The sequence below is a fragment of the Corvus cornix genome, chromosome 1 (genome assembly GCF_000738735.6).
Source record: "Corvus cornix cornix isolate S_Up_H32 chromosome 1, ASM73873v5, whole genome shotgun sequence".
In the NCBI taxonomy this organism is placed as follows: domain Eukaryota; kingdom Metazoa; phylum Chordata; class Aves; order Passeriformes; family Corvidae; genus Corvus; species Corvus cornix.
Genome location: NC_046332.1, coordinates 109,522,634 through 109,545,344, shown reverse-complemented (window position 1 = coordinate 109,545,344; position 22,711 = coordinate 109,522,634). Strand labels below are relative to the sequence as shown.

The following is a 22,711-nucleotide window of genomic DNA, read 5'->3' as shown; positions in this document are numbered from 1 at the left end:
CCGAGCCGAGCCCAGCCGAGCCGAGCCGAGCCCAGCCGAACCGAGCCGAGCCGACTCGAGCCGAGCCGAGCCGAGCCGAGCCGAGCCGAGCCGACTCGAGCCGAGCCGAGCCGAGCCCAGCCGAGCCCAGCCGAGCCGAGCCGAGCCCAGCCGAACCGAGCCGAGCCGACTCGAGCCGAGCCGAGCCGAGCCCAGCCGAGCCCAGCCGAGCTCACCCGAGCCCGCCCGCTTCTCCTCTTCCGATTGGTGGGTTTTGGCCCCTCCGCGTCTTTTCCGCCAATCAGCGCTCCGCGTCCGTTGCTAAGCGGCCGCTGGCGGCCGGCTGGGCCATGGCGGGCCGGTGGCGGGACGTGTGCGGGGTGCGCATCGACCCGGCCGAGCTGCGCTTCAGCGACACGGTCCCGGGGCGCCGCTACCGCGCCGCTCTCACCGTGCAGAACCTGCGGGCGGGCACCTGCCGCCTGCAGCTGCTGCCGCCGAACCGGCCCCAGGTGAGGGCCGGCCGGGAGGGAGGCGGCGGGGGGTGCCCGCGGCCGCCTCTCTGCACACAGCGGCCGCGCTGGGTTTTCCTGCGGCGCGCCTCCAGCCCGCGGGAGCAGCAGCAGAACGAAGGGAACTCTGAGCTTCCGGGCTCTTTATTCTCCCGAGGTTGTGAGCAGTTTAGAGAGAGCTCCTTCTTTCTTAAACCCATAGTTTCAGTAGAAATAAACAGGCTTTCCTTACTACATGGACCATTAACAGTTGGACTCGATGGTGCTGGAGGTCTTTTCCAGCCTTAGCGGTTCTGTGATCAACTCCCTTGTCGGCAGCAAATCCTGCTTTGCCTTCTTGGCTGGCTTCGCGCTCTCCAGAATTCGTCCCGCAAGAAGCCCACGAGTTCCTTGTAACTTCGGGGAGCATTCTGTAAAAATGGGTCACTTTGCTGCGGTGTGAACCCCAAATCTGGGAAGTGACAGCTCTCTTACCTCATTTCGGAGTTGTATACTTTTAAGTTTTTTGACTGGAATAGTCCCCTTGTAGTATTTGCTTGATGAGAGCTTTCTCAAAAAAGAAGTAGTTTAAATTTTCTCAGAAAAGAGGAGGTTTGCAATCTTTTCTCAAGATAGTATGACTGCTATTAATAACATCTGATAAGTTCTGGAAAAGTCACTGCATTGCCAGACTTTTTAAGGGCAAATGCATCTTTACTATTCTAACCAGTTGAGCCTTCCTAACCTATGTGGCTCCAGCAAAACCCTGCTGTGGTTAGTAGTTTATTGTTTGTAAATGATGTCAAAATTAAGATCAAAAGGTTGGAATGAACTGGCATCAGGGGCTGAGCAAAAGCTGATGATGCTTTGTGTTCATGGCAACTTGAACTATAATTCAGGGTGGTCATCAATATGATTTTCAGATAATTGAAGTACCTTGAATAATTTCACTGAGTAGTGAGCCTTTCTTTTTGAGGGCAAGAGTGGCAGCTTGATTCTTATTAAACTGTAGCTGAAGACTTTTGGTATGAGCTGGAAACTGTCAAGAGTGCTTGATTTGGTAGGGCTGTGCTTACTCTGTTTTGTTAGTTTTTATCAGCCTTATCCATTTTTCATGTGCTCCAGAAGTGGAAAGGCAGAGTCAATTTTAGAAAAGAGAAAGGTTACTAAATCATAGCTTTGTGGTTTTCCCCTCTGTGCTTAACTCTTGCCTTTTGCTGTATATTTTTATACCATTGTACAGGAGATGACCAAGATAACAGCTAGGGAACAAGATTCCACTTCACAGCCTCCGTTCCAGGAAGGTCTGTTGTGATGCCCCTTTTCATTCCCAGACCTTGTGTTGCTATCTGTGATTACAAGGCTCTGAAGTGTATGACTCCTCTGAAGTACATTCTGATGCATTACATACACAGAGTGGAAGCACTGAAAAATAACCTTTCTTGAGCTGTCATAGTGCATGGCCAAGAAATGCCTTTCAAGGAATTAAGCTCACAAAGCAGTTTTCCATAGGCTCCATTGTATGTTCCTAGTACAATAGAACAATTTTGTCTTGTATAAAATGAAAAAGCTTGGATGTTTAATTCTTTTTAGAGAACAGATAGATTCTACACACCTCAGAATTAAAACATGGCCACTCTTTCAATATCAAGCCCATAATCATGATGTGCATGACATAACAAATTTCCTTTAGTTGAGTATTTATACTGCTAGGAGGACTCTAAAGGAATAGGAGATGCTCAGACAGCAGAAACAGCAAGTAGTAAATTATGTTTGTGTATTTAAAACATAAATTAGAACAGAAAACTTAGAGAATACTGGGAAGTATTTCTGTCTTTCAGAAATAAAAAATATTTAACCTGGACATAAATAGCAGAAGACCACTGTGCATGGGGTACTGTGAATTGTAAGGAGACTGAACCACCAGAGGAGCTCTAGACTTTACTATGAGGCTTTCCTAGGAATGTGGGAAAGGCTGCATTTCCCTCTATGTGCTAGTGGGTTACTTGTATCTTCTGTTGAAGGACAGGTGCAGGGGGTGTTGGATTTAAACAGGAGGTTACTAACACCAAATGCAGCACTATTTTTTTGAGAGAGGAAGGGGTGCTCTCTGTCAGCTGCTTCTGGTTTTTTTTCTTTTTCATTTGACCCCCAAGACTGGAGGTGCCTTTCAAGCAGATTTTTAATGTGCAGTGAGACTTTCTGTTGATGTCAGTCAGACCTACAGGAAACTCTTACCTGTCCCCTTTTGTTGCTGCTTTGAACTGAGACTTAATCCTTGTACTTTTCTCAGGCACTAAAGATATTCTTCTCTGAATAATAGTTGATTTAATTTTGTGTTGCTTCAGAAGGTTTTTTGCAACAGTAGGAAAAGCTGTAGCTCTCTTGGAAAGACTAGAAAATTTTGCTAATTCATTCTGTCTCTCTCTTTTCCTGTAAAAAGTCTGAACTTCAGTAAACAGGGAGGTAAAATTATAAAATCCTACATATAAGTTCATGGTAAGTTTTAAATCAACATTTGTGTTCTTCTGAAAATTAACTACATGTATATCCTTCTTAATCTAGAAATGTGTAACAATTAAAAACTTTTTTTTTTTTTAATTTCAGTTTAAATTGATTGTGGAAAATCCAGAAAAACCCATTGCGTCTGGACTTCAAGTGAAAGCTGTTGTGGAATATACTCCCAACTGTGCAGAAGATCTTCAGGATAAATTAATTCTTTTAGTAGACGATGACATAGTTGATATCCCCCTGCTTGGGTATGATATTCAGAAGTTCATGTGCTGCTGTTAATATTTGCAGTTTAATCTTGTGGGAAGTTTACTTATACATGTCAGATATGGCTTTGTAATTAGTCTGTCAATTGCATGGAAAACAAACAGTAAGTTTTCTTACAAAAGTAAGATTTTTTTTTTTCAGAGCAGTACATTGGTAAGAAGTTAATTGCTGTGATGTTCCTCTAAGATCCCAGACAGTCTGGGTTTTTAGTTTTGCCTTATTCTAACTTGGTTGTGATAATGTTGATAATCTTGAATTCTGTATTATTAGACAAGTCAACAACTACTCAATGTTTTTGCTTTGTACTGAATCAATAATACAAAAGATTTTACAGTAATTGTTCATAACAGTTGCAAATCTGGATTATAGTGAAACATATGGTGCCTAATTCTACAAATACGGTGCGTGGTTTAGAGCAACGTCTCTTGTTCAAGGAATTTTGAAAATTTTTATCAGGGTAGTATTGTGAAGGTAAGGCCACTTAGGATGATAATGCTACTGGTGACTCTTTTCTGGAAAGGACTTCCAATAGATTAATAGATTTCACATCTTCATGTGTACTAGTTTGAAAGCAAACCAGTGAGAGACTTGAAGTCAGAACTACAATTTATTAGGAATATTAAAAATAAATGCAATAGTACAGAAACACTGACAGAGTCAGAATAGGACCTGACACCCTGCTGGGCAGGGTGGTGGTAGCAGTCCAAATAAACGGTGGCTGCACTCCTCTTGAGGTGATAGATGTGGTCCTGTTGAAGTGGTGATCCTGTAGAAGGGTCTGGTGCTCCTCTGAAGGCCCAGTGGTGGTTATGTAGCTCTTGTCCTCTGGGACCCCAGTAGGTAAGGGCTGAGTGTGGTGTTCCAGACCTCAGATTCTATCCAAGCAGGAATGCTCGGTTCCTCCCCCTGGGCGGAGCATCTCACAGTGGGATGATGTAATTTTATGAGTCATGCTGTGAGGCTTGGTGGCCCATGAACAGAAGATATCCCCCGGAGGGAGTTATCAGGGATGTGTCATGGAAGAGACAAAGAACACTGCCCCACCTGGTTTTCACAGATGGTGATAGAATACATACTTTTGGTTACATCTTGCACTGTAACCTAAGACATTCATGTTTAAGTGTCTTTTGCAGGGAAAACGTTGACAGGCTTTAATATTTTTGTGTGTATGTGTGTTTGGAAAAAAAAAGTATACTTTATGATTTCTTTTAATCAGCATTTTCCAAAATGTGTTTTGTGTCATGCAAAAGCAGTAAATTCCAGCTTCATAAAAAAACCCCAGCCAGCAAACTAAAGCAAGCAAATAAACCTCACACTGTATTAAAACACTAACCCCGAACCCTTTAACGTGATTACCTCCTTTTTGCACAGGTCTGTATCTATTAGAAAATCTCATTGCATTTAGAATGTATGCTTATTTCTGTCCACTTGGGAAGGGTGATATTTGAATCTTCAGAGGAGAATTACTTTTGTTTCAGTTTTCCAGTAAAGCTTCTTATAAGAATGTCTGGATGCAGTTGATTTGAAACACGGTTTTATGTGAGATCAGAGGTGTCACTGTATTGGAGTCTTTAAAATACAAGTTTCCTGAGGCATGATCTTTTCATTATGCCTAAAAAGTATCCAATACAGTGATATCATCACATTGGCTGAGGCTTTTAAATAAATAATAGAAGTACCTTGTGGTGTGTGTCATTACCCACTTCTGTCTGTTGTAATAAGTTTTGCTAAAGTTACATAAAGTATGTATCAAACACAGGACTGTAAAAGGACATTGGCACTGCTTCCTCACTGCTTTTAGTTCAGGCAGCTCATAATGGATTATGGTGAATTATTTGGTCTTATTTTGTGATGCAACTAACCCATTATAGTTTCATTTGAAGTACTGTAATGAAGTATTTAAAATGAAATAGAAATGTGTGCATTTAATTTTGACTAATTGTTTAAAGCTATATTGTTTTAAAGTTAGAATAGTCAGTCATTAAACAGGCTGATAGATAAGTACCTCTCTTTTATACCTTCCCTGAGTATGCTGTAGTGCTGAAGTGAGTTGCCAAAACCTTGATAGGACAACTAGGACAAAAGGAGAACTCTCTTCCACTGGAGTGCTTAATCAAATTTCTTTTAAAATGCAAAGGTATTTTCAAGTTCTGGGAAATATAATGTTGTCTTGTCTCTGCAGATTAATTCCGTACTGTTGTCTGGAAATAGAGTCAGAGATGGATTTTGGTGAAATGATGGCAAACAATAAACTAATTACTAAAGAGATTAGAATTGCTAACCGTGGATCAACTTCAGGTAAATATTTAGTGTGCATTAAATCATACAAATATTTTATTTTATTGGAAAGCATCTTTTATGCAAGCTAAAACTTCAGTGACCAAGTAGCAATTAACTGAAATTTTGGGTTATGTAGATTATGAGTATTGTAGCTGCAGGTGTTGTACGTGGCCCGCTGTTTATGTAGCCACTACTATGTTTCCATTTAGGAAAGAAAAATTACTTTAGAACTTTGAAAATTTTATGAGTTCTCTACTTTTGAGTCCCATTTGAAAGACGTAAAAATAATAGTTGCTCATTGCCTTAGTGTGCCCAGCATAGACAGCAGAAAATTACATCTGCCCTTGCTTTGTGCTTCTGTGATCCCCAGACCTGTCTCTTGAATAAACAACTATGAGTTCCCTGCACTTTCTGAGCTAAAGTCCTCTAGGATGGGAATTGAACTGTATTTGTTGCTAAGAGATAATGAGAGGCCTTTTATTTTGCTGCCATAACTTTTGAAATCCTGCAGCTTTTACAACAGGCACATCCCTAAATTTCTGTGAGCAGCTATTCCAAGGAGAGTAAGAAACATGGACAAATGAGCATAAGAATGCTTACCTGATCCAAATAACCTGTTTGATTGCCTTTTGCAGTGGACAAAGCTGCAGACACCTTTCTCCAGAAGCAGGGTGGCAACTATGCTGAATTTCAAACAACAAATTTAAGGCAGTTAATTATTTTGGTTCCTCATTTGTGCAGCTGTTGTTACGTTACAGGCTGTCTTTTTTTGCATTAGGCCAAGGTTGTGGGAACATTTGTCTCCTAGATTCTCATATGAAATACTGTACCAAGAGAAAATACATGATTACAGAAACACAGAGCTGAGTTGCACTATTAAAAAAAATCCAAAACAAAACAAAAAAACCCCCAGAAAAACCCCCAAAAATAAAAAAATCAAATTTCTGTCTAGATAAAGCAGATTTTTAATTTTTTTTTTTCCATTAAACAAAAGGAGAAATTACTGGGGAGGGTTTTCCTAGCCAGTTCAACTTAAAGATGTAGTATGTAGTTTATATAATGTCTTTCTCATACATGCTAACTTATTACTTTTAGCAGTTATGATTAGGTGAAGAAAATGAGATAACCTACAGTACATATGCATCTACAACTAATTTGTATGATATTATTTTTTTCATAATGTATAGGGAACTGTTTCTAGGTATAAACTCTGTTGAATGATACATTCAGGCTGCATGGTGGAGTTTTATAGGATTGAATGAAAATTACTAAAAAGGTGATGGTTGGTAAAGAATGTCTTGAGGGCAGACAAGGGAAGAGCAGCTGAATCTGTGTTTCTGTAGGCTCTGTAAATCATACAGCAGGTCACAGTAACAGCACGTAAACTGTATGAGCAGGAAGTGCTCTATGCTGGCCTGAGACTTGAGAATTGCATTTAACTTGTCATCCCATGCACTAAACAAGTCCTTTATTCCTGTTTCTGATCTCATATCAGAGATTATCTTTTCTATGAAATAAAAAAGTGCATTTTTCATACATTTTAAACAATTTCTTTGTGTCTATGATATAATGACAGATCATTAGTGTTGTTTGTTATATACAGGGGTTTTTTGCATTTTAAACAATATTATTGTAACCTAGAAATACTTACTGTTTTCTTCTGCAGTAAGCTGTGTTAGGTACAGACCAAATCACAGAAGCTGTTTTTACCTGCAATATGCCCTTAACTTCCTGGCTACTGTATCTCCCTAGAGCTTTGTATAACTTGAAAATGTTACTTACAGCTGTTTTGTGACATAGTCACTTTTGTTTGGAATGTGAATATCTTTCCTGTTACAATCATAGCTTGCAAAATGGAATTGGACATGTGGTGTAATAATTAAAGCCTGGAAATAATGTCTACTCTCTTTTAGAAATAGCTTTTAAAAAGGTTAACTCTATGTTTCCTTTTTTTCGTAGGAAAACATAGTGCTTCTGAACATCTGCATTATGTGTTGTGTAATTTCAAGCATGTAATAGAAGCATATAAATCTAGAGCTTTATATTTGTAGTGTTCTGTTTATTGCTCTGGGGTTTTTTTAGGTGTATTTAGAATATCATACGATGGGGTTGTCCTGTTTAACATAAAACCTACCAGAGGAGTGGTAAAGCCAAGATCAGTAAGGACAATTAAAGTGGATATCTGCACAGATGCACCCGGAGTCATCAAAGAAGTGATGAAGTGAGTGTATGACTGAAGAAATACAGCTCTATAAATTCCATTTTTGTCTGTTATTAATTCTTGTCTTTATTATGAATTGTTATCTAAAAAAGTTAAGTTCCTAAGCATCAGTTGCTGTCTTTAATATTTAGTTTTATTAAATTAATTTGATTGTTATATTATCTCCACAGAAAAGTGGAGCATAAATTGTATACCTGGTTGTGTTAATAAAAATCTTTCATAATTCTTAATGATCTGGGATGTTTGCACATTTTTCGGAATAAAACTAACCTGGGGCTTTTGTATCTTTGACCTTTCTGCACATCCTGTGTTCCTCACTTTTCTTAGCTTCTGTAACTGCTTGTTTTCTTTTAACTTTATATGTTTCAGGAGTCAGAAACATTATGGTGTTCTTTGATGTATCTTATTTTCACTGGAAGGAATGTATTTGCAACACTAACTCTTGTAGGAGTAGATTGCTGTTAAATGCTTACCTTATAGAATCACTGAGTGGTTTGGCTTGGAAGGGACATTTAAGTCCTGTGGTTCCAATCCTCCTGCCATGGGCAGGGACTTTCTACCAGACCACGTTACTCAGAGCCACATCCAGCCTATCCTTGAACACTTGCAGTGATGGGATGTCCCCAACCTCTCTGGGCAATGTGGGAATAGGGTGTGGTTGGTTTGTTGGGTGTTTTGGTTTAGTTTTGGTTCACAGTTTGGAGTTTCTGTGGGTTGTTTTTTCTGGTTAGTTCTTTTTTTTTGGGTTGGGGTTTTTTTTTGGTTTTTTTTTTTTTTTTGGGTGAATACGGAAGCTTTCCATTTTATCTTAAGTTATTAAGATAAACTTTAAGTTCAATTTTTCTTGTTCTTGCTTTTGCCCTGTTGGAAGAGGAAATGAAGCAGCAGGAGAAAAGTTCTCATAGAGTGACAGGCAAGGTGGTATCTGTGCTATTGCTTCACAGTTACATCCTCCTTCATACCATACTTTGGTTACTAACTTTCAACCCTTTGGTTGCTATGTGTCCTGCTTTATGCTTCACTTTTGCTGTCCAGGCTGCCATCACTATTTTCTTCACCTTATCTTGGCTACTGTTTCATGCAGTCTAGTAGATAATTTATCTATTCAGCTGAGAAAACATAACTACACAGAGCTCAGATTTCATCCTGCACCCTTTTCCTGCCTTAAATTCTGCTTAATTCTGTCAGTGAATTTGGTGTTTCCCAGTAGTTATTGTTATATTCTTTAGACTAAATGAAATGTTACGTTTTCTTGTTAAGCCTTGCACAAATATATTAATATATATGTATACAGGTGTACATATGTATTTAAACAGGGTTATATTTAAAGTCTTGTGATGGGTGTTTGACAGGAATTTGATTTGGAGAGAGTATAATTTTCATGAAAACACCATGGTTATTTCCATTTACCATGTTGTCTATAAACATTTACCTTCTATGTGCAAGCAAAATTATTCTCAGTGGAATCTTCTCTTCGAAAGTTTCAAGATGATATTTAGAGAGTTTGAGACCCTCTCCCAGATCCCTTGTGTAATTATATATGTGACTACTGAAAACAAAGATTTTTTTTTTAAATTAAAATTTTGTTTTCAGCTCAGAGGCTATTCATAAGGACAGATGATTCTGTTTGAAAAACAGGGTGTATTATTACTTGATTCTTTTGTTCATCAAGAACAAATACGCTTTGTTCCGGTAGAATTCTAATAACAAAAATTTGTACAATGTCTGTATGATCTGTTGGTCATTTGTGGTGTCATCAAGATGCAGCTCCCAGGCAGGAACAGCTGCAGTTCTTTCATGCTTATTCAGATGAACTTCTAGCTCCAGTTCCCTATGAGAAAATTAGGTATTATACACTAAAATTGGTATTTAGATACAAAGACTCTGAGGGATAAGAGCAGTGTATTGTCTGTGGACACTTCCTAATTCTTTGCAGATGTCATTCATATCATGTCAAACATTTAGAAAAATTCAAAAAACAAAACAAACCCAAAACTCCACCATGTAAGGTGGGATTTTTCCTGATTGGTGATATTCCTGTAAGACCACTGTCAAGGACATGGCCTCTGCCCTGCTCTCCCCACGTAGTTTATCTATGGAAAGCTTGGATTGGGTCTTTTTTTTTCTTTTTTTTTACACAAATTCTAATTCAAACCAAACTAACCAAACTGATTATTTCTAACACTTCTCTACATTACATGTTGCTGCTTATTACTCTTACTGGTAGAGTGGAGTTGGAAGGTCGTGGCTGCACTGAAGTATGGATCAAAGGTGTTGTGGTTGAACAAGTTCTTAAAGTTCTTGGAGTGTCTTGTGGAAAAGTACTGAAATGCATTAACTTTGGACCTCTTTACTTTGGGACTTCAAAGACTGAACAAATAAATTTATACAATGAAAGCCCTGAGTGTATGGATTGGGTAGCCGTACTGGAAGACAATGCCATTGGAGGAGAAATGGTGAGAAACTGCTCTGGTTTTTATTTTAGTTGAAAACTAGTTTTCATTTCTACATTTGCATTTTTTATTTCTCAACATTCATGTTCTAGTCTCGTTTACTATATCGTAGTTTTTCCTGATCAATAGGCTTTCCAAAACTTCTGTCCAACCAACATGTTTTTTACTTCAATTTAACCCTAGAACTGAGTTTTTCATTTATTTCTGTTTCACTATGTGATATTTTAACCTTAAAAATGCTAATTGCATTCCCTGAGTGTGGTTCTTTTAGTTTTGCTGGGGTTTTTGTTTTAGCAATTTTGCTTTAAATCCTACTAATTTTTTTTTTCTTATTACTTACTAGGAGTTACAAAAATAAACTTTTGAGTTCTAAGATGTCAATCATCTGTGGTTTCACTTGTTTTTCTCAGTGAAATAATCTGACTGAGAATCATGTTTCAAAAAGAGAATTCAAAACATTGACATGAAATTGATTTAAAAATTATTAGTCATGTGATGTGTAACTATGTCAATGTATTTCCTGTGTTATGTCTTTCTATTTGTTATACATGAAAATGTATGTGTAGGGAAAAAAACACAAAAGGGAAAGAAAAGCAGGCTGAACTATTCCATATTTTGATTTTTTTTTTAGGGGACAGATCTTCAGGGGAATACAGATGCTGTTTTACAAGACTTAAGCCTGAAAAATAGAGATGTAGATGTTTCCACCTTGATCTTGTGTGTTCCCAATGAAGGAACTTTGCTGCCTTATGAGAAATCTTTGATTACACTTTGCTTTAGTCCAGAGTGAGTGAGTGATACCAATTAAATGCACATGCATGCACAAGTTGATTGGTCTGCACTGTTCTGCAAGATCTGTGTTAGAGAAAATAATTTTGAGCTAATAAGTCTGCAAATTATTTCTGAATAACTTCTTGTGTATTTATGTGTGTTAAAAGGAATTTCTTGGTGTGATTCTGCAAATAAGAAAGCAAAGTCTGAAGTGTTTCTATGATTTTATGTTTTATAATACACTAAGGGTGTATTTGGAGCAAGAGCTGGTTGAGATGGTTTTGTGAGAATAGGAATTTTATTAGATTTTGTCATATGTTAACCACCAAGAGAGTGAAACATTTCAGAGAGCTCTCATCTCATTAAAAAAACAAACAAACAAAAAACCCCAAAACAAAACCAAAAACTAAACATAAACAAACATTTCTTCTTGGATAAGGAAAAGAAAAAGCAAATGTGCTCTTGCCATTTTCCCTTACTCAAATCTAAATACAGGTAGTTATTATGCATGTGGTATTAGTTTAGAAAACTGTTATAGACTGGAAAAGATATCAAATTACCAGTCTAATAATCACACAGATATTGATGAGTTTAAATTTGTTACTATTTGCCTTTTTTGAAAGGAAGTGTGAAGATCATTTGTTCGAGCTGTTACTGACAGCAAAGAGGCCAGACTGGATGTTCAAAAATATATCTTGATTTTTTGTGGGTTTAGAGGTTTATTTTTTTTCCTATCTTTTAATTAGAAATTGTGATTCTTACAGAAAATTTGAAAGAAACCTTGAAGTGAAGGACTCATCACTGGTTCAAGATTATGTCCTGTTTCTGAGATTTGAATCTGTTGGGAAGAGAGGTGGCTGTATACAGACCCTCAGTGACGGTGCCACAGCAAGCACAAGTATGTTAGAAATGTATAGTCATCATCAGAAATATATATATGGATGATAAAATTGTATATCTTGATATTTTAATTTTTAAAAACATTCTTGATAATCTTAATAGTTTTATGGTAAATCTGCTTTGTTTGTTTGTATCAACACAAATAAATTAACTTGCATCTTTAATGCTTCAGCACCAAAACCTCTTTGAACAGTGAGTAGGAAGGAGGGATTAATGTGTGTCACGAATGAACACCTACAACTTAATTATAAATTATAATAATTGTAAGTGAAAATATTTGAAGGACATAAAAAGCCCCCAGCACTTTTGTAATACCAGTTTTGTGTATTTTCAAGTGCGTGTGTGATCATCCTCAATCTCCTTACTGAGGGTATACATTATCTAACAGCTATTATAAGTAAAGATCTCAGTGTTAGGTTTATAAAAACTGCATTATAAAACATTCTGCTTTGTGGTGTTATTTTATTTTTGTGACTATACAGCTACAGCATGACTTCTCTGTTAGTGAGATAATGGGTGTGAGAGGGGTTTGGTTTTTTTGGTTTTTTGTTTGTTTGCTTGTTTTTGTTTGTCTAATGCAGGGAGTCATTCTTGTCACGTGGACTTAGCTTTGATGGGTTCTGGGTTTCCTGTGATGTTAACTCTTCAGCCAGGAACAGTAATTGATTTTAAGGAGTGTTATTTGGGTGAACAAACACAAGTTGTGTGCACAATGAAAAATGAATCCGAGTTCCTTCCAGTGACATTCAGCTTCCGCAAGACTGCTCACTTCAGTATTTCTCCTGAAAGAGGAAAACTTGAAAAAAAATCTGAAAAGGTAATTCCCTCTTTCTCTTAGGTTATTACTTTATATTACTTTGTATTACTTTAAATGTGAAAAAAAATTGTAGTACTAAGGCAACTTTAAAAGGGTTTTTTCTCTCTGTAAATTTTTTTTTAAATTTTTACTGATTTGAGAAGATTGATTTATACTCAAATATTTTTGCAGGATACTGTTAATTTGTTTCAGTAAATAAAAAATATTCAAGTAAGATAATATTTCTTTTAATGGAAGAAACCTTGCCAAAAAGTAAGTCAAATATGGAAACATTTACAATTTCTCAAACCTGTAATTCAGGACAGAAGATTTCTCTCAGAAGTAAACAAATGAGACTTTGCTGTGTTCTGATGTGTCACTCTTTTATGTTACCTTATATTGCTAGTTTTTATGTGCCTATTGGTACATCTGCAAGCCCAGTTTTGAACACCTGTCTTAGAGATGTGTGGACAGAAGTGACTCAGTGACTCAGTCATATAGAGAATTACACAAAACTTGACTCTTTTCTGCCTCATATGTCTCATAATGAGTCTTCTTTTCCAGGAAGTGAAGTTTTCATTTTCTCCACGTCAAATAGGAACATTTGAGATGAAGCAAATTATTGATATCATTGGTACAGGAGTAGATAAAAATAATGTGGATGTTTTGAAGACAAAATCCTTTCATCAAATATATTTGACCTTACTTGGTGTGTGTAAATCTAAACGAAAAAGCGTTCTATTCACAATTAATCCTGGTAAGATGCTAAAAACGTAAGTGAAAAGTGATAAAATGTTTTAAACCCACATTTTCAGCATTTTAAAAGAGAATTTTTTACTCTGTTTACTTTGCTTGTAATAAGTAATATCTCTTTGGGACTGCAGGGAATGGTCAGTTGTATAACATATGTCCCATAAGACTACAAAACAATGGCTAAAATAATGGTACACCCTCCCATAACTTTATAAAATATTGAACTCTTAAAGCATAAATTCTCATCATACTTTTATAACTTTTATAAGGTTTAGCTTTTGCAAGCAATGCTGCTGCAGTGCTAAGATGTTTCAGGAATAAATTGAGAGGTATGTAAAGCACAGGAAGAACCTAGGAAAGATAACAGAATGTTCTTTATTGATTCAAAGTTACTACTGCCAGATGAATTTGCCAGTTCATACAGCCTGCTACCTGTTCTGTGTCCACTGGCTCTTCCCCTCCTGTGAAGCCCGTGCCAGTATAAAGAATCTTTCAGGATGAGCAATAATTAGCCTTTAATTTGTTCCTTGTATTCCAGATGTTTTCTGTGAACAAACACTTTACAGTAGATTTGACTAAGCTGTCACTGAATTGTAAACCAGTCATGGCAAACATGATTTTTTCTAGCATCAGATGTGCTGCAGCCTCTGCAGCACCACTGCAATGGGCTTGTCCTGTGCACTGGTGCCTGTGTGTTGATGTGGGGGGGAACTTGAATTCTCTTTAGCTGCTGCCAGCTTGAAGATGTACTCACTAATGAGAAACAGGAAGGCAATACTCATTTTCTCCATTGTGGGGGAGTAAAAACAGGAAGCTACTGGAAAGTTTTGATAAAATGCTGTTCTTCCTACAAGTACAGAATGGTTGATAAGCCACTGGGCATTCCTGCTACTTTCAGGAAAGTATTTCTAATCCATGGCTATCAAGAATTGATGAGAAACTGAACTTTGGCAATTTCTTTGTTTTATTATTGAAATCCAGAGCTCCTTCAGTTTTCCTGCTTCAGAAACACAATTGAAATAAGTGGTTTCTTTGGATCAAAGATTTAATGTAGTATTCAAGTTTTTTGGGCTTTCTACATGCTCTTGTCTGCCATTTGCTGTATAATGTCCCCATTTTCCTCCCTTTTGCAGGTTTGTAAAGAGGTTATGAGGGATATATGTGTTTTGCTTTTAAGCTTGAAGTGTGGAGGAAAAATTATTTTGTTTTTTTCTGATCTTTTTCTAGATGGTTCTATATCTTCCTGTTATCTTCTCCTACTCTCTGCAGATGAGTATGTGTACATGTGTCTCTGTATTCAGGTGAAGGCAGGGGAGAGACTGGAATGAAACTTCTTGCAAACTGTGCTTTTCTGGCCAGTGGAAGTTGTAATCACTCCTGTGGCTTAGAAGATGGAAAGTAGTTTTTGATTTTTTGGTTGGGTTTCTTTTTGGTAGCCATTTTGGATTAAAGTAAGGCTAAAGTGGGTAAAACAAATGTATTTCATGATCAATTTTTTTTTTTTTCAGGTGAGGCAGGAAAGGGCAGTTGAAGTATAACTTTTTCTGCCATAGTTTTTCTCTTTAATGTTCATGTGGATGTGCTTTTCTAAAACTAGAGTGACAAAGATCTGAGCTTTCTTTTTGTTGTTATAGCTTGGGAGCTTTTGTCAAAATTCATGCCTGTGTTTGCAGCCCTTAAGACAAGCTTTAGGATGCTGTGAACAGCACTGGGACAGAGGCAGCTGAATGTCTGATGATGTGTCTATGCAAGACAAAGCATCACAGCTGGAAACAGCTGGTCTGACCTCGTCTGTTTGTTTGTGTGATCCAGGCCCAGGGAGGCAGTTGGCTCTTGGTATGGTGTGAATGCCTTCTTCCCTCTTTTCTGAGGAAAACACAATGGGATGGGTGACCAGCTGTTGTGCTGCTGGGTAGACCATTGCAAATTAGATATATTTTCTGATACATTTAATTTTATTTAGAAAATATTAGTTTATGTTTTATTTGAATTTTAAGGTCTAACACCCTTGATTTCCAATGCAACTGGACAGTTTGTAGCTCGTGGCACAGGACAGCTCAGTGATACAGCACCTGTGGCAATCCTTAAATCAACCCAAACACAGATTCATACTCACCGGAAAAACAGGAATTGTAAGGATGATGCACTTACAGCTTTTCCTAATGATCGTGCAGCCAGCCTTAGGCCTAGTGAATGGAATAAAAAGTACAGGTAAAAATTATGTGAATCTAGTATTTAAACTCATAAATGTATCTATATATCATATAGTAGATCAAGATTGGTTACTCATATGACAGTTCACTGGGTTTTCTTCAGGCTGACAGTACTTTAAAATTCATTGCATTCTTGAGTCTCTTGCACATAAGTTTCTTGAGTGTTTTTACAAGAAACTAAAAATGTAGCTATTACATTTGCAATATTTCATTTTTATTTTTGCCTTTACAAGGTCAAATATTAATAATCAGTGTGATAACAAGAATGTGTGGAATGAAATATATATGTATCAAAATCAATACGTTTTCATTCTAACAAGACCCAGAATCTTTTTACATGTGTAATGAAACTACAATTCTCTTTAAATATTTAGGACAATTTTCACAAAGAATGAGAGATATAATTATATAGACCCAGATTTTGCTTATACTCACTCTGAACAACTGTTAAGAGAAGAATGTAAGAAATACTACACAGACTTTGTTTCCAGGTTAAGACATCATCGTTTAGCGAAAGAGGCTGCTAGGTAAGGCTTGGTTTAAAGGGTAAATAAATACTTTAGGCTCTTACACAAAATATGTGAATATATATGCAGAATTAACTTAATGGCACCAATCATATACCTAAATTTGCCCCATGCCAAAATGCCTATGATCTTGGGACTTTCATTTATAATGCATTCAAAACCTATTTTATTCAGATATTTAGACACATAGAGGTCACTTCCTGGGTGAAATGTAGGGATAGAGGCAGGGCACTTGAAATTAAGCTTAAAATGAACTTAAATTAAGGTGTCAAGTTTTAAGAATACTTGGTTATGGTTAATAGGAAAAAACGTAACATTGTTTTGGATTCTTTTTAAATAATAAATATGTGTTTCCAACTAGGATGTCTAGCTCACCCCAAGTAATGGAAACAATATGTAAATTGTTATCTATTCTTTGGACTGAAGCAGATACAATCCTTTAATCTTACTGGTCATCTAGCCTTATTTTACAGTAAAAACCAAAACAATAAAAGAATCTTCAAGGTATTTTCTGTGCTTGAGGGTTTTTTAAATAATGAAATATTCCTACTTAAAATATTAATTGTTTTGTTTAACAATTTTAAATAATTTCATGTGTAGATCGTGGAATGCTCAAACTTTTAGATTCCCACATTCCTGTTTTTTTCCTTCCCTGTAGGCAGTTTCATATTTATAACAATCCTGTGAGCATAGGCATTAAATCAGCTGAAGGTCTTAAGTCACCAAACATCTCAGTTGCAGATTTTCCCAAGGAGAAGCTACAGCACAAAATGCTTCCTTTAGATGACAATTGCATGTTAACCAGTCGAAAATTGGCAGCAATTGCTTCTAAATCTACAAACAAAGGAGTAAGTTAAATGCTTGAGTAGTATGTGAGCATAATATGTTCACCATATTAAAAAGCATAGGAATTTTGATCCTGCTCTGAGACAGTGTCTTGTGCTTACCACAGGTTTGGAGCTGGCTTAGTCCTATGCCATCTTCTACTCAGGAGAACAAAGATTGTAGTCTAACTTTGACACACAAGCAGCTTCATCAAATATTCATTGGTAAGATTTTTAATTTGGTTACTAAATGCATATAGTTGTTATAAAAGCACTTATTTATAGTAACACAATTTATGATTATAATTGTTCACCCTTAATAGAAAACAGATTAATTTCGAAGACAGCTTGATACCTACAGTAGCGTTTCACTAGAAATTTGTAATTCTCAGAAAATACTCAGATATGATTAGGTATGAACATGTAAAAGAAGAGTTTTGAAGACTGCTCATACCACAACCTCTTACAGAGAAATCAACACAGAATAGTGTGAGAGTTACTCATACCCTTATGCCTTGTTATTGGGTAGTACCTGGACCAGCCTTAATATCAGCAAGATTCATGGGAGTGCTCAGAATATTTCTGGGAATTAATGGTGAACATTGGCACACCCAAAAGTAAAATTTCTTCAGGATCCTCCTTAAAATAATTTCAGGGTAATGCTCTGTGATGGGGAGTAGCACCTTCTAAAACCTCTAAGGGACGTGTCTGTTCATAACGCTTGTTACTACTACAGGTCTATTTTAAGGTCAACTTTTCTTCAGTAAAATTACTTAGCAGCAAAATGAGAATTTTCAGTAACTCCTGGGCTTTTTTTATTTTCAGTCAAGCCAGACATTGAGCAGTGTAGCTGTGTAGACTGATATACTTGGGGAAAGGTAGAACAAGCTAAACATAATAATACAAAAAGTGCTGAGAGTTTTGTAAGATGTTTGATTAGTGTGCCATGAGTGCTCAAGTTTATGGGCCAGCCTAAAAACTAGTGACAGCAGTAAATTAGGTAGTGAAGTAATTCTGTGACCATCAAATGACATGAATTGTTAAACCAAATGGTCACACAGGGAGCAAACCAACAGGTTGCATACATAAACTTTCAGGGACTTGGTGGTAATTTATCCTTTTAAATATCTGCTTAACTGAAAGAAGTATTTATGGCTATTAATAGTACCGTTAGTAGTGAGCACATTGATTTCCTATTTTAACAGTTGACTAAAACAAGCACAATCAAAAAATAAATGTTGCTAACTTTTGACTTGTTCTACTGAATATATTCACAGAATATGAATGATATTTACTTCCAGATTTTAGTGGGAATTTGTTCCACTACACGCTTTTGCAGCTGACTAAGTTTGTAATTTGAAGAACTAAAATGTTTTGATCATAGTATTTTAGCAGTTATGTTTCCTTACATTAGCTTTTACTTTTTAGTGTAGAGGATCTTATTTCTTATATATTTCAGGTCCTTCTACTATAGATTTTGGTGATGTTTGTGTGTATTCTACAACAACCAAAGAGCTGCACATCATCAATAACTTGTCAGTTCATATATGGATACAAATTGAGATTGAGGTTGTGGAATTGCAGGAGACATCTCCATTGTCTCAGGTGGTGCCTCCTCTTACAAAAACTCATATTCCAATTGTATTTGAGACAAACACTGTTGGAATGTTTAAACGGTAAGGCTTTTTATATTTGTCTGGATTTACACATTTTCTTGGCAGTAGAAAAACTAAAAAAAAAAAATCACCTGGCTGATTTTAAGGTGTAGTCTTGATTATTGCTAATGGTGTACACTCATTTATGGTGACATTGCAATAATCAATGCAGCTTTATGTTGCAAAATTTTTCTAGTACAGTACTGTTTCTTGTTTTTTTTTAAACCACAAACAAAAATCTGTCCTGTGGAAAGCCTTTATAGCTACAGGTGCATCAGGGAAAAAGTTTGCTATTACAGTGTATTTGCTAAGAGAAGTTTTTATGGAAAATACTGTTCTCTTTCCAGCCTAGTGTTGCATCACTTGCATCCATGCTCAAGTCTTTTGATGTAGTTCATGGGAAAATGTATAAGGAAGCTGTTTTCTAGCCTGCTGGAATGAACTCTCTGCTTTCTAATGTTGTTAAAATGACTGTGTGAGATTGATCATCCTTTAGGTAGATCTTCACTTCTAATATGATTTAAGCAGTACGCAAAACAATTGCAAACTTTTCTCTTGTCAGCCTTAACTGTGTGTTCACACTCAGTTGTTAAGTATTTTCTTGCTAATGATTATATTTCATGTAAATTTTACTCTGACTGCAACATAATAAATCCATAAAAATATTGACAGATATATATTTTTATGTTACAGATCTTTCAGTTACAAAATAAACAACCAACACCTTGGGCATGTGCTGGTAGTTGCAAATGCAATGCCTATTGAACTTCAGCTGTCTACAAGGGAACTGATTTTGACTCCTGTTCCTGGCTGCCTAGCAGGAACAGAGTTTAGAAGAACTGTCCGGCTATGCAATCCCAGAAACCATCCTGCTGCCTTTACTTGGAGACCTGTAGCTGGAGATAGAAAATCTGCATTTACTATAAAGCCAACCAGAGGTATGCTATGCAAATACAGTGTGTGTATGTATCTTATATGTCAACAGCATTAAATAAGACAAACATTTAGCTGATGCTATAAACGGTATTTTTAGATTTCTGTCAATATATGTGTGTCCCAAAAGCAGTATCAGATCACAGCTTAGCACCACAGCAGCATTCTCTGTGTAAGCCCTGGCCTGAATGCATTCTCAGTCCAGCTCCCTGCTTCCATGTCCAGCCAGCAGTGCTCGTGTAAACATTTATCTCTGCACAGATTGCTGTCATTTCAAGAGTGGGGCAGCAATATCATACAGCTCATCAGGATAGGAAATTTTCCAAAAGCACTGAATGAAGCTGCTAAAAGCTGATGAAGGTTACGTAACATAAATGGAATTCAATCTGGGATTAGTTTGCATTTGCATTATGGATCAGTATTTGTTAGATGTGTGTGTAGCTTTCACCCTCTTTCCGTTGAAAAATAGTATTCTGCAGGAGTTTGTTGGAGCACCGTTATTAAAGAGCTAACTGAATTGCAATTGATTTGGTGTGCTCTGATTCTTGAGAAAAGATATTTCTGGTAATACAAATTCAGACTCAGTTGCAAGCAAAAAAGTGTGTATGATCTTTCAGAAAGTTGCTATTATGCAAGAAGGATAGTGTGTTCTTTTACTTTTGTTTTTAATTTTGACTATTAATTAGAGTAATGGCTAAAAATACCAGTAAACTTTGAGTGTTTTTGACTGCAAAATACTAATAAATAGATTATGCAATTGTCATGAGAATCCAAAACCTAAATTTACTTAATTCATCCGACTGTTCAACACCTAAGAAATGTAGGTTTACATTCAGTAGTAGAAGGTCATTTCACTTTTTTGTGCCTATGTTATTTCTAATTATGCAATGTAATTTGACAATTGTATATGTGTATGCTATAACATATAAATTATGTGCATATATTTAGGGTTTGTGGAGGCCTATAGTGATCTGGAGTGTGAAGTTGTTTGGCATCCAGGGTTCTATACTCCAAAAGAAGGAGAATTCACCTTGTGTGTGCACAAAGGAAGTTCAATTAACTTGAAATGTTTTGCAAAGGTAACAATTCATGCAGCAGCTTTAGAGAAGAAAATGTGTGGATTTTTTTAAACATGTAATGCCTTAATTATATTTCCAATATAATCTGGTTTTGTATTAAAATATTTTAATTTCATATAGCTTTTACTTAACATGTTTAACTAAAGAATATGCTCCAGAGACACGAAGGAGAAAACAAAGCAAAGACAATTTACCTTTTTCTTGCTTTTGATGATGTTCTTCCTTTGGCATCACAGTGTAGTGGTCCTTATATATTGTGGGGCAATTATTGTGCTTGGCTTGCTTAATTTGACTAAACAAAGGTTGAGACATTCGATGACAGCTTTTTAGATATATATTATTTATTAAAGGGATAAGAATCTAGGTGTGCGTGGGAAGGTATGCTTCAGAGTTTCAGGGTAACAACAGGCTCTAATTTAATTTTGCGTTGTTATTTGAACATGGTATTTGAGAAGCAAAGTTCTGGATAGTCTTCTAAACAGTGGCATTCAGCTTTGGTTAGTCATTTGTTGTCTTACATTGCATACCAGAGAGTATGAAGAAGAAAGACTTTTTTTTTTTTTTTTCACTCTATTCTACTGGCTAAATGTTCTAGAACTTTCATTGGGAGCCAAGAAAAATTTTCCCTTTCTTTTGATGAGCCCATTTATGTTTTTGTTTTTTTTTCCCAGCAGCTATTTTTCTTTTCTTCCTCTTCTTTTGAAGCCTTGGAAGTTTGCCATATGTAAACCAGGATGTGTTTAAATTAGAATATTTGCATTTCTACTGCTATTAATATCTCTGAAATATCTTGTCCTGATCACACATTTGGAATTAATGGAGTTTGTGCTGTTAAATTAAATTTAATTAAAATATTTTTATTGATCTTGAAATTAGTCCAGAAATATCTGTGGGCCTGTGAGTCTGTTCAGTTTGAGTCTAGATTAGTTCAGTACATTGAGTAAATCTTGTCTCACATTTAAACTGTGTTTTTCTGTTTGAATACTTCCAATTTTTGTATTTGCACAACTATACTAGCCCATTAGGTAATAAAAAAATTAGGCTGAATTATTTATTTGTACTTCGGAATACGTTATTTGGTTTGCTTGTTTTATCTCTCTCTTTTTTTTTTTTTTTAATAGCTTGGTACTACTAGAGTTCAGTTTATGACTCAAAGTGTATCCTTCAGTCACATTCCAGTGGGTTTCACTACTTGTAAGACAGCCACTCTTCTAAACAGAGGACACAACCATGCATACTTCCAAGTAAGAGAAAATGATGTCTAGCACACTTAATTCCTTGGGTTGGGGAGCAGAAGGGAATTAATTTTACCAGATCATGTTATGGTTTTGTGTTTTCAGTTATTAAATATGCACCTATTTAGGTTTTTGTGATGTTTTCTGGAGAAACAATATTTATGTCTGTAGGAATACTATCCCTCTGTCAAATTTGCACTGATGGGTAGATGGGCCAACAAACAAGCCAAGTGGTGATGACCAAATCATTCTGGCAGTTTCATGAGAGCCAGGGGTGAGGGCAGAGCCCCATATTGGGGTACCCTACAGAAAAGCAGTTACAGCTTGGTTGTTTTCCTGCATTGAGAAACAGGACAGAGCAAACTGGCTGCTCATCCTACCCATGCTGCCAGTCAGTGCATGCAGGGACCCAGACGAGTCACAGCACATGTGATGACTTTGCTAAACCAGTATCTAGGGGGAAGAGGGGCAATGAATTAGAGAAGGGATGAGATGGATGCCAGAGTGGGTAAAGACATAATACACAAATTAGTAGGAAACCTAACCTCATTAGTTTTGCTGATCAGAGGATAATTGCTGTATGTCGTGAAGGAAAATAATTTTCATTAAAATCCTCAGAGTTTTTGTTACTGCATTATTACAGTACTGAGAAACATGTTTAATTTATTTTGATTTGTACCCTATTTCTCTTTTTATCAACTGAACATTGAATAACAAGTAGTACTATAGTCTTGGAGGATGGGCCTGAAAGAATAAAATCAGCATAGTCAGTAACATAAACAAATGTACCCAGCCTTTTTAACCCAGCCTTTTTAACCAGCCC

General features: G+C 36.6%; 1 protein-coding gene across 1 annotated transcript in view; it reads left to right on the top strand.

The window, feature by feature from the left end:
- The first annotated feature begins 320 nt into the window (after positions 1–320).
- CFAP47 (cilia and flagella associated protein 47) overlaps positions 321–22,711 on the top strand; it is a 278,885-nt gene continuing 256,494 nt past the window's right edge. The window contains exons 1-17 of the mRNA XM_039552038.1: positions 321–491; positions 3,078–3,229; positions 5,431–5,546; positions 7,611–7,749; positions 9,977–10,205; positions 10,834–10,988; positions 11,738–11,871; positions 12,455–12,690; positions 13,234–13,426; positions 15,420–15,633; positions 16,010–16,162; positions 16,821–17,010; positions 17,115–17,211; positions 18,446–18,662; positions 19,335–19,579; positions 20,523–20,653; positions 21,775–21,897. Of these exons, the coding sequence (XP_039407972.1) occupies positions 330–491; positions 3,078–3,229; positions 5,431–5,546; positions 7,611–7,749; positions 9,977–10,205; positions 10,834–10,988; positions 11,738–11,871; positions 12,455–12,690; positions 13,234–13,426; positions 15,420–15,633; positions 16,010–16,162; positions 16,821–17,010; positions 17,115–17,211; positions 18,446–18,662; positions 19,335–19,579; positions 20,523–20,653; positions 21,775–21,897 (2,886 nt within the window). The 5' untranslated portion in view covers positions 321–329. The remainder of the gene's footprint in view (positions 492–3,077; positions 3,230–5,430; positions 5,547–7,610; positions 7,750–9,976; positions 10,206–10,833; positions 10,989–11,737; positions 11,872–12,454; positions 12,691–13,233; positions 13,427–15,419; positions 15,634–16,009; positions 16,163–16,820; positions 17,011–17,114; positions 17,212–18,445; positions 18,663–19,334; positions 19,580–20,522; positions 20,654–21,774; positions 21,898–22,711) is intronic.